At 36.1% G+C, this 15,435-nt stretch overlaps 1 protein-coding gene across 4 annotated transcripts in view; it reads right to left on the bottom strand.

The window, feature by feature from the left end:
• The window catches only part of LOC136042011 (glutamate-gated chloride channel-like), a 261,734-nt gene that overhangs the window by 37,124 nt on the left and 209,175 nt on the right, over positions 1-15,435 (bottom strand). For all 4 annotated transcript variants that reach the window (XM_065726850.1, XM_065726852.1, XM_065726853.1 and 1 more), the window contains one exon: positions 8,599-8,733. In XM_065726850.1, coding sequence (XP_065582922.1) covers positions 8,599-8,733 — 135 coding nt within the window. The remainder of the gene's footprint in view (positions 1-8,598; positions 8,734-15,435) is intronic.

Genomic DNA, 15,435 nt, shown 5'->3' with positions numbered 1-15,435 from the left:
TCCGTAGTATAGGGAAGCTTTAGTGCCCAAATAAGGACGTTCCCTCCGTAGCTTGATCCCCTACATAATTTTTGGCATTTCATTCTGTCGAGGATAATGAACAGTAAGCAAAAATGTGAACTCTGTTATGCCTAACAGATACTCGAAAGACGGAAGTTTAAAAGAATGTGCAGCTTAGACACATTCTGTTTTTTTATGCTGTTTCCAAATATATAATTTAATTTATCCATCTGATGAGCTGGAGGTAATTCGTTAAACAGAAAATACCTGAGAAACCAACTCTGAAATCAATGTTATCTTAATGGAAACTACACCACCAAATTCTGCAAGTTTGAAAATCCCCTTGAATCTATAAATATGAAAAACGTAGTACATTTTTGTGAGAAGAATGGCAACGGACGTGTGTTTTTTTTTGTTGCTGTTTTTTCTAGATGCTCATAGATAGTCAGTGGTCCTAGAATATTAGAGAAGAGCATATTTAAATGGAAGACCGCCGTTCTAGTGCCCCTTAAAATATCGAAAGAGATCACAAGCGAGCAAAGTGGCAATTTCGGCCATTTAACCAACACAAATCCTCTACAGTTCTCGTCAACTTCAACGAACCTCCTAATGCGAGCAAGTTTTACCCTATATCAGTTGCAATATTTAAAATCTAAAAATCTGCTTATCGTACAGTTACTATAATAAATCATTTTTTTTCTCCAAAAGTGATGGTAAAATAACCTTTTTACACAATCCATTTAGGTTCCTTTAGAATGGCTGTCACAAGTTACTAAATGAAAACAATTTTCTAAGGCCAACAAAGGACCATTCAGGATATTGTAGACACTGAGGTGGTTAAAGGGATTATTTACATTGCTATCCCAGTGGGAATCAACTCTAATGGCAAAATAAATATAGTTAATAGGACGGAATTAGGAGATAAATAGATGGAACAAGCAGAAAATCAATGCGGCACCATGGAGAGAAAGTGTGACTCAACAGGGTTTGAAAATTGGGGAACATTCTACAGTAATAAGCTAATTTTGGTACTTGTTGCGTAAAAGTAATACAAATCTTTTGAATGTCAATAAACCAGTTTAGTAAATATTACAAACATTTAAACACGTGATTTTTTCTATACAGAAATTACCAGTGATGACAGGAATTAGTATTTAAAATATATTTGAATTCACTTTGTACAACCCCAACTTTTCCCTTAGCTTCAAACCCTGCCCAGTTTACACACTTTTAGTTTGCCCCATGGAGGAGGGCAAACTTTATTTTATTATATACAATTATACGATACCCTTTTCCGGTTCATACAATTAGGTTTATGTACGATTATATACAAGTATAGCTTTATATATAGCTTATTTCTCTGTAAATTTTTCTCGAAAACGACACTATATTTTTTTTTCTGAAAATTGTTACATAACCATTTTCTGGTACAAATAATAGCTTAAATTGATCACAAATTTAGAAAATTTGCTTTTTCCTTCCAGCTTCCTTAGTATATTTCATAATTCGTCTGCTGACTGAAATTAGAGATCCCTGAAAACTGAAAGCCTGGAGCGTAAGTAAAAGGAATTTCAAACACATTTTTTTTTTAGACAAATCAGCTGGTTATAAGCTTTTCGATAGCTGCGAAGTGAGTTTTGGATTCTTAATTCCTTCGGGTTAAATCCAACGCATGGTGACAGGTAAATTGCGATAATAAGTTGTATACCAGATTTCACTCAATGATTATTATTCTTTTAATAGAAATATTCTTAATAGTACAATTGTTTGTCTGCCGGTGTGAAAAACGATTTAGATAGGTCGCAACTTAGAGAAATTCGTTTTTTGAGAACCTTTTTCATATGAATGACGTCATAAATACCCTGACGTCCAGTAAAATAATGGTTTTATTTTGTACAACGTATTATAACTCTAAATTCATATAAATGAAAATAAAGCTATTTTGAAAAATATAATAAAAAACTTTCTTTCTTTTTACTGAGCGATGCTCGGTCCCCTGGTACTGCTTATTGAACAAAGTTGCTAGATACTACACAAAAATAAATACTAATAGTTTATAATCCCTGTCTTTGTTAAATCGTGGAAGGTTACGCTTTCATACTCCGTATTCCAACTTCTATATATAGCTTTCAATTCTCTTTGGGCTTTTAGTACAGTTAGTAGTTTGTTTGTATTTGTCAAGTGTAATCCTCGAGATAAAATCAGGCTCTATTCCTATAGGAATACTATACAACTTATGCGCGTGCTGCGGAGCCTATTGCCTCAGAAAAGGAATTTTTCATGGGGACAATTTGGCGAAAGTTAGGGTCTTCAAGGCCTCTTGCACTTGAACAAGAGATGACTTTTAGATAGCTTTTGTCCTTATACGAGGGCAAGGCTAGGGTTTAGAGATAATGAGACGGAAAATTAGATCTACAGTTCGAAAAAGATTTTTAATTTGCAGACGAGGTTTTACGAGAACGTGTCTATTTGATAGATTTTTTAAAATTTGAAAATGACCAAAGCCCTAAAATATTTTACTGTTTTATTTATGCTACAGGGGATGTATTCCAAAGTATTTTAACTACTTGAGATACTCATACGCCGAAACTAAAATAATCCCGGTGAACCTTATTCACGTTAAAAACACACAATAGTTGGAAGATATAAAACGAAACTCATATAAGAAGACATTTTGCTTTTTTAGTAGTATTATCTTTTATACACGTCAAACTTTATTGAAAAGTAAATATTGAACATGGAAACGGAACAAAAAGTGGAATAACTGAATATGTGCTGAAAGTTCTGAAAGACGAGACAAGCAGTCTTTTCTTAGGCATACAGAAGGCCATTAAGAAAATATGCTATTTTAGCAGTAAAAGTGGTTATTGTCAAAAAAGTCCGTAGTATGCATCACTTATCTATAAACGATTTTTGCTTCGAACGATTCTTCTTGTCCTATTCCTTATGTTGCCCATGTCTGACACTTCTCAAAGAAAAAAAAATCGAAAGCAGACTCAGCGTTGTCTAGCATCTTCAAAAATTTCCAGCTCACGAAGGTTCACGTTGCTAGCGGCTACCCTTGATAGGAATGTTTCTTGACCTTTCGTATTTTTGCCAATCTAGGCTTCTAGACGTTGAGTTCTCATAATACTGAAGTGCTCAGATTCCAGAAAATCTGGGAGGTTAAGAATCAGAATCTGTTTTAGGTTGAAATTGTAATCTAATTCGTATTTCACTTAAAATTAATGTGAAGTAACTGTTAACCTGGAACGTCTAACTAACTAATAACTTAATATACCTTATAATTGGCTATTAAATTGTGAGCAATTTCAATGAGTAAAGCATGAAATAAAACCATTACCGATAGCTTCATATTCATTAATTCATTAATAAGATTTTCAATCTATTTTCAATAGGTTTTTAATTTGCCCCCAAGTTTCCCAATTTGACGATGATCGTGCAGAAATTAATGCACAAAAGATGCAAGTAAACCGCATTGACAAAAATCTTACACGACGCCTAATACAAAGTTAATTTTTCTATCGTTCTAGCTGATACTTTCCCGTAAACCGAAACGAAAAATGTAGCTTAAATATTAGTAATTTTTTGTCGAACATGGAAACCGCTCTGAATCTTAATGTCGGCTTGCTCTGAGCTCCTTTAGACTAGTTGTTCTTGTTATAAGTAATAAGTTATTGTATTGTATTGAGCAGTCAAATTTACTTTAAGCAAACCAGTCAGAACTTAAGAGCTAAATATGTTACTCGGATGTACTTACAGAAACGGGGCTGGGGGAGGGGCTGGTTGCCCTCCAGTCACTTTTGATCCTTAAAAATGGCACTAGAACTTTGATATCCAATCGAATAAACTCCCTCCGAAGTTAACACGATCACCCCTTCCATATGAAGTGCCTCTGGTTAAAACGAAATAACGCATTGAAGCCTTACGGCTCTTAATTATAGGGAATGCTTTAGCGTTGCCTCTGTTCTTGTCCTTTTGTAGCCTCTTAGGACATCTAATCAGCATTCCGAGGCAGCCATTTTGTTCAAAATATTTTGAAAATATCAATAAATTAGCACTCAAGAACGACATAGCCCCCAGAGGCCCTGGGAAAAGGGTTTTAAATTATGGAAACTGTGAATTGTTTACAGATATATTTTATGGTGGAAAGTAAGGGGAAGGGGTGGCATGTTTCATCTTGGGAGTCTAGTGATCTTAGGGGTTGTTTTCTTGGTCAGCAAGATCATCGAAAATTTGCTGTAGGAAAGGGGAGGCGTTAGAGGCATTGAAATAAGCTACAAGATTTTTTTTGCCTGATCGCTTTGAAACTTACTGCCTTAAGTCCTTGGGCCAGCAAGGCTAAGGCACAAAAAATTATTCAAAAGATTGGTCCCTCCTCTAAGAAAAGGTGCTAAAAAAGCACCGAATATTTTAAATTGGTCTAAAAATCACATTTGAAAACTTCGGCTAAGGGGACCCCAACATAGAAGGAAAAAAATTGCCTACCCTCAGAATTCAGCCCTAAAAAGAGTCTGAAAAGTTCCAAATTTTGTCCCCTCCATTTCAAATGGAAAGGGATTTCTTAAGAAACTAGAAAGGGGGTCATTCGATTGAAATGAAAAGTCTATGCGTCTTTTTTAAAAGCCAAAAGCTACAGAAGGGTAATCAACACTCTCTTTGATTCCTTTTGTGCCAAACATCACCAACTTGAATGATCAGTTCTAGCCTACGACGAATCTTGATCATCTGGCTATCCTTCTTCTTGCTCCTGTGTTAGATCGAAAGGCTCCCACAAAAATAGAGAACAGAATGTATAGTCAAACTTCCCAAAAACTAGTTCGTCTAATACCCACCTTGTTGACATATACGAAGAGCCAGAATACATGGCAACACGAGTTGCTTCAAAATTATGACTAGTGTCAAGGAAGCCTAGTCATCAACTACTTATTTAGACACATAAATAGACAGAGAATCTGAATTGCAGAGAAGTTTCTCGAGAACGTTGACTTAGTCAATTGTGTACAGCTCATACAAGCCGAAAAGCATAAGCTTTAGGAATTTTTAACAAACTTGGAAAGATAGCTGAACAGTTCAGAATACAAATCAGTGCTCTAAAGACTCAGGCAATGTCATTGAGCATTTTAGCCATAGGAAAACAGCTCAGAAGCGACGATATCAAACAGGTGACAGACTTCAAGTGCTTAGGTGCAGTGACTTCCAGTGGTGATTCTGAAAAAAAAACTACACACCAGAAATGCCCTAGCCGACACAATACTTCATTGGCTTCTTCCAGTCTAGAAATCCACAGTATACTGTCAGCAGCTGAAGCTATGGCTGTTCCAGAGCAACGTTTTATCTGTTCCAGCTATCTCTAGGAAATGTCTTATTTAGCTGCGGAACAGAAAAAACAATATATTACTGCCTTTGAAAATAACCATCTTTGACATATCCAGTGGGTCAGCTGGAGATACCATATCAGCTGCGGCAAGATTCATATAGCCAGATATCTCCCTCATTGTGAGACAGCACAGTTGGCGATACTTTGCATAGACCCTTCGCGTGCCAGGTCATACATTTCCAAGAATACTCCTCCATTGGCAAACACAAGACACCATTCACCAACACCAAAAAACACACAATGATTCGGTATATGAGAGATGCCATCCCCTCCATATTAGCTCTTTCTTCACGGTAAAGTTTTTTCATACTTTAAAAAGCTTCTTATTCTAATTAAACGGCCTTTGTGTTTCAGGTAGTTCTGTAAAGTAGTTCTTAAAGAATTAAGTAGTTCTTTAAGTAGTCCTTGAAGAATTGACAACAGGTCAAACTTTAGCATAAAAAGCGAGGTATTAACGAGGGAGTAGCCTCCCTCATATACTGAATAATTTTGGTTCGTTTTGAGTTTTAATGTCGTTCCTTACTTTAAATTAAAAAAAAATTGTCTTTTCCTTATTTATGATAGTTTTGATAGTTTTATGGTAATTCTGATAGTTTTTCAAATAATACCCTGAAATCTCCCTCCCCCTCCACAGGAAAATCCCCCTCCCCACGAAAAGTTTTTCAATGGAATGTATCTCCAGGATAAAATCTCTTATCGGAACATTCCCTTGGACAATACCATCCTTGCCGAAAATTCCCTTTAAATTTCCTACGGACATCTCTGTCTGTAAAATTTTCCTAGGCTTGCTTTCAGTTGAAGAAAGACTAGTTTTTATGGCACTTGGTAAATACCAAATGCCATAGAGCGATCGCAAATTCTGTCGGTCTGTCGGACTGTCAGTCCCGGTTTTGCTAGTTTAGGCACTTCCAGATAAGCTAGGACGATGGAATTTGGCAGACGTATCAGGGACCAGATCAAATTAAATAAAAAAAAAAAATCGTTTCCCCGATTCGACCATCTGGGGGAAGTGGGGGACGGTTAATTCGGAAAAAGTAGAAAAATGAGGTATTTTGGGGGAAGTGGGGGACGGTTAATTCGGAAAAAGTAGAAAAATGAGGTATTTTTAACTTACGAACGGGTGATCGGGTCTTAGTGAAATTTGATATTTAGAAAAATATCGTGTCTCAGACTTCTACTTTAAATTCCGACTGGATCTGGTGACAACAGAGGGAGTTGGAGGGGGGAACCTAAAATCCTGGAAAACACTTAGAGTGGAGGGATCGGGATGAAACTTAGCGGGTAAAGTAAGCATAAGTCCTAGATACGTATTTTACACAACCAGAACGGATTCTCTCTTTTTGGGGGAGTTGGGGGGAGGGATAGTTCTGAAAAATTAGAAAAAATGAAGTATTTTTAACTTACGAAGGAGTGATTGGATCTCAATGAAATTTCATATTTAGAAGGACCTCGTAACTCATATTAAATTAAATCCATTATTTTAAATCCAAACTGGATACAGTGTCATTGGGGAAAATTTGGGGCGGAACCGAAAATCTTGGAAAACGCTTAGAATGGAGAGATTAGGATGAAACTTGGTGGAGAGAATAAACACAAGTCCTAGATACGTGATTGACATAACCGGACTGAATCCGCTCTCTTGGGGGGAGTTGGAGGGGTTGTTAATTCGGAAAAATTTGAAAAATTGAGGTATTTTTAACTTAATAACGGGTGAACGTTCATGAGGTATTTTTAAATTTGACATTTAGAAGGAATTCACGTCTCAAAGCTCCTATCTTAAATCCCGACCAGATTAGGTGACATGGGGGGGATTTGGAGGGGGAAACAGGAAATCTTGGAAAACACTTAGAGTGGAGAGATCGGGATGAAATTTGGTGGGTAGAAAAATCAAATGTAGTAGATACGTCATTGACATAACTGGACTGGATCCGCTCTCTTTGGGGGAGCTAAGGGGGGGCCAGTGCTTTGGCGAGTTCGGTGCTTCTGGACGTGCTAGGACGATAAAAATTGGTAGGCGTGTCAGGGACCTGCACAAATTGACTTGATAAAATCGTTTTCCTTTATTCGATCGTCTGGGGGGGGAGCTGAAGGGTAAGTAAAAATTTGAAAAAATGAGATATTTTCAACTTACGAGTGGTTGATCGGATCTTAATCAATTTAAATATTTAGAAAGACCTCATGTCTCAGAGCTCTTATTTTAAATCCCGACCTGCATTAAGCCTATGATCTTTCTTTTAAATTAATCTTTTGATTCTTAGAATTTTGCTAGAGCTCATGCCATATGAGCTCTTGGCTCTTCCGACCTTGTCACAAGTGCCATATGAGGTCTTAGCTCTTCTTTTATTAAATTTCTGATTGGTTTTAAAACCGTTTCGAAAGTCCCCCTCATTGAAATTTTTCTGGAAGCCCCCACCCTTCCCCTAATGGAAAATCTCTTCCGTGGAAAATTCCAACCCCCACTAAAAGTTTTCACTGACAATTACCCAGAACATTTCCATGTATAAATTTTAGTCACAAAATAAAAAAGTAAGACAGATAAAAATAATTTCGTACAGGAATTCTGACACATTCCCCCGTGTAATATTTCCCTTGAAAAGTACACCCCCGGAAACCTCCTTTCCAACGAAATCCCCGAAGTCCTTCTCCCAAGTCAAAATCTCCATCTCAGAAAATTCCCACCCCTCGAAGGTTTCTGTATACTCCCCAATGATAAATAGTGTTTTTCTAGGGCCAGGTTTCTGATATTCTGAAAGTGATCGTGTAATTTTCATCAAAATTCCTTGACTTTTTGGAGCTTTGTCCCCTCTTTTTAAGAATACGGCAAATTATTTCAGGCTCGTAGCTTTTGATGGGTAACATTAAACTTAATAAACTTAATATATATTCAACATAAGAAGCCAATTCTTGTGATACATCAATATGTATCAAAAACCTTTTTTTACAGTTTTGGTTACTATTTGGATGAATCTCTCCAAAATTACAGTTTGTTGCCACAAACTGTTTGATATTTTAATTTTTTGTTAAGAGGTTTGAAGTAAAGTCAGAAACATACATTTTTAGTTACTGGCCTGTTCAGTCATAGCATATTTGAGTATTAGAACAACTAAAGGATATTATCGGGTTAAAAAATTAAATGTTACAAATATTCACCAAGAAAGTAATTTTCAACCCCGAAGTTTCGCCCCAGAAATTTCCAAGCTACTAATTAAGCAACCTACCGGTATTAGTCTTGCTGTTACAGTAGTCTGTGTAGAACTTTTCTAATGTAAAACGAGGCAAGTGAAGGTTTTTTCTAATCTGAACCGGATCACCATCTCTCCACAAAAAAACGAGGTCGTCTGTAGTCCAACCATCTGGAAAAGTGAACGATAATTTTCAGTTAACTATATTTCTCAAAAGCAACTTTATTACTTGTTGTAAGATTAACATTTTTAGGATGTACGAATTGAACCGTAGCGATGTTCAAACCCTACAGGAACGGATCTGTCCGTGCTATGATGCTAAAAATTACAATGAACAAAACTGATTTATTGTACTTCTCTAATGAAGAATTACTTCTCGTAATGAAGAATCTTCTTCTAAGAAGACCATCTTAAGGCTGCAGAACTTTACCAAATGAGTAGTTTAAATGCTTGATTCTATTGAAAGTCCCATTTTTCCGTACACTTCTGGATAAAGGATCGTAAGCAATGATCAATCTGTGTAATAGTAGTTGATATCCAGAATATGGAAGGTTGAAAACAACAATACTGAGACATATAAAGCCTGTACAAAGTAAATCGTTAAAGACTTTCAAAGGATCTCTAGTTTATAGATATTTATCATGGACATTCTTGAGTAAAACTTCATTTTTGAGGATTATGTGGTAATTTTGAAGATTTTAAACAATCTCAGCAATAAAAAATATTTACGGAATGTTCAACTTAATCAGCAAAACGTCTTTCTGCTCATGGTTTTACTGCTGAGATATTGGGACTGACTCCGCACAAAAAGCAAATGTGAATATACTGCTAAGTCGACCAAGACCTCATTGATAAGTGTATACCCTCGTGTTGAAACCTTGAAAAATCAAAATCTTGCCGTTGCGATTGGTCTCTATTGTCCTTTAATCAGGTTTATTAAGCGAAGGAATCTGTCAAACTTCAGTCAAAACGATCTAAGACTAGGCACACTATAATGTGGGCTACTATAAGAGGCTCAATTTTTGACGTCTAGGGATAAGCCAAGAACTATTTACGAGAAGCTAATCTAATCTCTGGCTTTAAGTTAAATGGTAAAAGACGTTTTTCAGGGTGGATTACATCCGCCAGCAAGGACACGGGCAACCAATACAAACAGCCCGAAGAAAAACAAAATGACTTTGAGCCGATATCAAAGAAATGTTTTAAAATCTACCTAGGATGGCCTTTTTCCAAAAAAATATTGCCAGTGAAAAGATAAAGCCTCGTATTTAAACTTTTAAGTGTTCAAAACACTGGATATTCTCCAGAAATTGGATGTAAGCACAATTAAGCGATGCTTCAAGAGACCAGTAACTTTGTACATATAGTGCCCAATTCAATCGCTTTGAGCCCACAAGAATTAAAACGATTCAAATCCACTAGTTATTTGTTTGCGTTTTTAAGTTGCAACATGTCTATCTATCAAATAAAAGCCAGCCCTGGGCTTAAACTCTTTCGCCAATTTGCCTATCTGCCAACCCATGATTCTGCCTCTTGGCTTGACTGCCCGTCTTTTTCTGTCTTCCTCTCGCATTTTCTTTTTTCTTCTCTACCAGGAGGTAATTTTTAGTGCCTGATTTGCCAGAACGCAAAAAAAAAAAAAAAAAAAAAAAAAAAAAAATGAAAATATCAACTTAATCACATATGCTAACAAAACAAATTTTTAGAAGATTTTCTTTAATCATGGACAAATATTACCAAAATTAACCATTGTAAATCAGAGTTTTAATGATGACTAATTTAAAAAAAAACTTTCCAAAAAAAGAGTTTAATCAAAGAAAAGTAAAGAGCCATATTAATTTTAAGACTAACAGAAATAAATTCCTATAATAATTTAAACTCAAAATGACCAGAAATTGATGATAAGGATAAACAAAACCCAAAACGAACAGAAATTAGATTAACCACCATGAAAAAAAAAAACACATAACATGTAATAATACTTAATGAGCAAATAAATCTTAAAATGAGCAAAACTTAAATTGAATACGTCAAATGTAACTTGAAACGAACAAAAATCACTAAGAAATTAAAGTTTGGCAACTTCTCGCCCATTCCCTAATTGTAAAAGTCTAAGGCCTACTGCATCATTTGCGTTATATTGAAAAATATATTTGTATTGAACAGTCCTTGAAAAGAACTAATAAAAATGGAACTAAATATTTGATATAGAGCGATATTAATTTCTGAAAGTTCAGTAATTCAAGATTTTGTGTCACTCAAATTCTTATTTTAGTTTACAGTGTTGTAAGTACAAAAGAAAATATTTGTATATATAATTAGTCTTCAGTAAAGGGCAAATGATACAGTAGGCTTTAGACTTTTACAATTAGTGAAGGGAGATGGGGCCATATGTCAAATTCTTAGTTGTAATGAATTTTCTTCGTTTTAAGTTTTATTTCAATATTCAATTGAAGTTTTACTTGTTTTAAGATTTATCTATTCATTTATATTAGTACCTATTGTGTATTTGATTCATATGGTTATTTATTTAATTTCTGCTCGTTTTGGGTTTTATTTGTATTGTAATAGTAATTTCTTTAATAGTAATAATAATTTTGTTCTGATTTTGAACTATTAGAGGAATTTATTTTTGCTGATCATAAAGATAATATAGCTCTCTACTTTTCTTTGAAAAACTTCCTTTTCGGAAATTCTTTTTAAATTAGTTTCTGTTCGTTTTTGATTGCCTACGTTTCAAGTTCTCAAAATTCCCCATTTCCTCTGGATATCAATGGACATTGTAGTTGCAAAGTATCAGAAAGTCTAAAATATTTTTTTCTTCAACATTAAACTTTCAAAGTTAACATCCTCTTGACCTTCTCTAAAAGTAGTCACAAGTAAATGTAATAGTAGTTGCAAGCATTCGTGGTTACAGTTGGATGTAGTCATATTTTTAATCGCAACCAGTCTCATTTCAAACTGGAATAGTAGCAATAGTAGTAGTTATCCTGAAAGTTTCAAGTTAACACCCTTAAATGTTCCTAAAATATTGCAGATAGGCCTTTTGTATAGCTTGGATTCAGGTATTTTATTTTGAATTAGCTTAACATACCCCTCAACATTTCTTGAAATTGTGCCTCAATACCCTTAGCGTTTTCCGAAATACCCAGGATCAAATATTCCCTCCTTTCAGAATGCTTCATTTAAAAAATGGGCAAATTACATAATTAGAAACCTTGTCCCGGGGGCTGTGGGGGCAAGACACGCCCAGAGGTATAGCTATTAGACATCGCGACTATTTCGAACATGTTAACAATTAGCTACTAGCATAACTTACAGCCCTTGCCCCGGGGGACTGGGGGTTGTCAAATCCATAAGCCTAGTTATTGGGCCTTTGGACTATATTGAACAAAATAGCTATTTCAAAATTTTAATCACATGCATAAAGGGAAAAGAGGGTGCGGGATGAATAGTTGCCCTTCGATTAGTTTTGACGCTTCAACAAAACACTAAAACTTCCGATTTTCAATCTAACGAGCCTACTCCAAAGTTTATACGACCATCCATTGTATATGAAGTGCACCTGGGAAAAACGCTGAAGTCTTATGGCTCTTTATTATAGGAAATGCCATAGCCTTGCCTCTGAAAAAGCCTTTTATGTTAAAAATGTGCAACTTGCATAAGTTACGGCCCTTGCCCCAGGGGTTGTGAGTGGCTTGTCAGCCTTTGAGTTACAGATATTTGACGTTAGACTATTTTGAACAATATGGCTATCTCAAAATTTCGATTGGAGGTACCTGGGATAAAAGGAGCATAAGAGGAGGGGCAAGTTGCCCTAAGATAACTTTCAATTCTTAAGAAGGGCACTAGAATTTTCTATTTACAACTAAATGAGCTCCTTTCAAAGTTTATACGACTCCCTTCCATAAAAACCTTATATGTTAACGACATACACCTTGCATAACTTATAATCGCTGCCCCGTGTGCTTGGGGATTGTCAACCCTAGAGGGATAGTTATTTTAACTTTGGACTATTTCAAATAAAATGGTTGTCTGAAAATTAGTATTTACTCCTTTGGGGGAAAAAGAGTGCAGGGGGTTGCCCGATCACTTTTGACTATTAGAAAGGGAACTAGAACTTTCCCTTTCCAATCAAATGGGTTTTCTCAAAAGTTTACTGCAAACCCTTACTTAAAAACTTTATATGTTAACAATGAATAACACGCATTACTTACAATCTTTGCCCCAGGCTCTGGGGGGTACGGTCATGGTTGCCCCTCAGAGGCAACCTAGCAAATGATGAACCCTAGCCCATCGTGTTTTTTTTTAAAGTGAAAACATTTCGTTGCAAAAAATAATTTAAGAGGATTAAAAAAGTAGCCCACAACCCCACAAAACGGAGTCAAATCAAAATGAAAACTGCCCCATTGGAACAACCACAGCTGGAAACCCCCATATAGAAGAATTTCAGTACCCGATATTGACGAAAAAGGAAGATCACTGTTTCGCATGGGATGCTCGAGATGGAGGACCGTAATTCTCCTTTAAGATGTTTTCAGCTACGGCGATTCCAATGAAGCAGTGGTCTTTTCGATCTGACACTATTTTTATGGTTTTTGAGGCTGATTTTTTCAAATTTCTATAAATTGGCTTTCGTACCAAACTAAAAAAAAAGAAAAACAAGAGCTAAGAGCTCATATGGCACTTGTGACGAGGTTGGAAGAGTCAAGAGCTCATATGGTATGGATCAATATAGAATCAATAGATTGAATAAAATAGAATTGCTTTAAAAGGAAAATCAGAGGCTTAATGTCGGTCGGAATTTAAAATAAGAGCTCTGAGTCACGAGGTCCTTCTAAATATCAAAATTTATTAAGATCTGATCACACACTCGTAAGTTAAAAATACCTCAGCTTTTTCTAATTTTTCCTCTCTCTTCAGCCCTCCAGATGGTCGAATTGGGGAAAACGACTTTATCAAGTCAATTTGTGCAACTCCCTGACACGCCTACCAATTTTCATCGTCTTAGTACGTCCAGAGGCACCAAACTCGCCAAAGTACTGAACCCCAACTCCTAACTCCCCCAAAGAGAGCGGATCCAGTCCGGTTACGTCAATCACGTATCTACGACATTTATAAGTGTTTTCAAATATTTCCAGTTTCCTCCTCCAACTCCCCCTAATGTCAACAGATTTAAATATTTAATAAAGGGATTTAAGGGATTTAAAATAAGAGCTCAGAGACATGAGTTCCTTCTAAATATCAAATTTCATTAAGATCTGGTCACCCGTTCTTAAGTTAAAATTACCTCAATTTTTCTAATTTTTCCATATTAACAACCCCCAGCTACCCCAAAGAGAACGGATCCGTACCAATTATGTCAATCTCGTATCTATAGCTTGTGCTTATTCTTCCCACCAAATTTCATCCAGATCTCTTTACTCTAAGCGTTTTCCAAGATTTCCGATTTTCAAGATTTTTGTTAACCCCCCTCCAACCCTCTATGTCCCCAGATCCGATTCTAATTGAAAATGGAGCATCCAAGACATAAGATACTTCTATATATCAAATTTCATTAAGATCCGATCACCCATTCGTAAGATGCCTCGATTTTCACGTTTTCCAAGAATTCAGGTTTCCCCCTCCAACTCCCTTCAATGTCACTAGATCTGTTCGGGATTCAAAATGAGAGTTCTAAAGCACAAGATCTTTCTAGATATCAAATTTCATTAAGATTTGACCACCCGTTCGTGAGTTACAAATACCTCATTTTTTCTAATTTTTCCAAATTACTCCCCCCCCCCAAATCCACCAAAGAGAGCGGATCCGGTCCGGTTATGTCAGTCACCTATCTTGGACTATCTTGGTGATTATTCTTTCCACCAAGTTTCATCCTGATCTCTCGCTTTAAGCGTTTTCCATGATTTCCTGTCCCTCCCCCCTAATGACACTGGATCCGGTCAGGATCTAAAATAAGAGATCTGAGTTTTGAGTTCCTTCTAAATATGAAATTTCATTAAGATACGATCAGTCTTCCGTAAGTTAAAAATGCTCATTTTTTCTAATTTTTTAGAATTAACCCTCCCCCCAACTCTCCCAAAGAGAGCATATCCGCTCCGGTTATGTTAATAAAAAATTGTTAAAAATTGGTAAAATTGGTAAAAATTGGTTAAATTCGGTCCGGTTAAAAATTGTAGTGTTAGGTCTACTCCTTACTTTACGGCTTCCTGGCACATAAAGTAAGGAGTAGACCTAACACTACAAGTTAACACTAACCAAAATCGATATGTATTTGAGGGGGTTGCCCGCTCTAGGGTAGAGTTTTAATCCCCCATCTTGAAAAAAAAATAGCATGGGTTGCATTGGCGTGTCTTTTTATGGCACTTGTACTAACCAAGCGACATATAGCGATCCATGGATATCTCCTCCTGCCACGTAAAATCCTCCATTAATTTTTTTTCGATATTTAACCCCCCCCCCCACATCAGGGAAATTCCTTCCGACAATTCCATTATCGCTGAAAATTTCCCCAGAAAATTTCTTGAAGACAATTCCGTCTGAAAAATTATTCTTAATCCACTTTCATTTGAAAAGAAGTGTTTTATTTCTGACTGTTTTTTGAATCATGCCGAAAATCACCCTCCATCAAAAATTTTCCGGACATCCTCCGCCCAATGTGAATTCCCCCTGCGAAAAATTACCCCATGGAAAATGTCACCCGTGAAATATCTCCCCATGGAAACATCGTTAAGACAATGTCAACCCGGTGAAAATTTTCCCCTGACAAATCCCCTTAATATCTCCAAACGTAAAATTGAGTCGGGAAAATGAAGTAAGACAATTAAAAAAAATCTTATAGGCACTTTGGCAAATTCCCCAAATGCAGAATTT

The sequence above is a fragment of the Artemia franciscana genome, unplaced genomic scaffold (genome assembly GCF_032884065.1).
Source record: "Artemia franciscana unplaced genomic scaffold, ASM3288406v1 PGA_scaffold_55, whole genome shotgun sequence".
NCBI classification, from domain to species: Eukaryota; Metazoa; Arthropoda; class Branchiopoda; order Anostraca; family Artemiidae; genus Artemia; species Artemia franciscana.
This window is presented reverse-complemented; position numbering and strand designations above follow the sequence as displayed.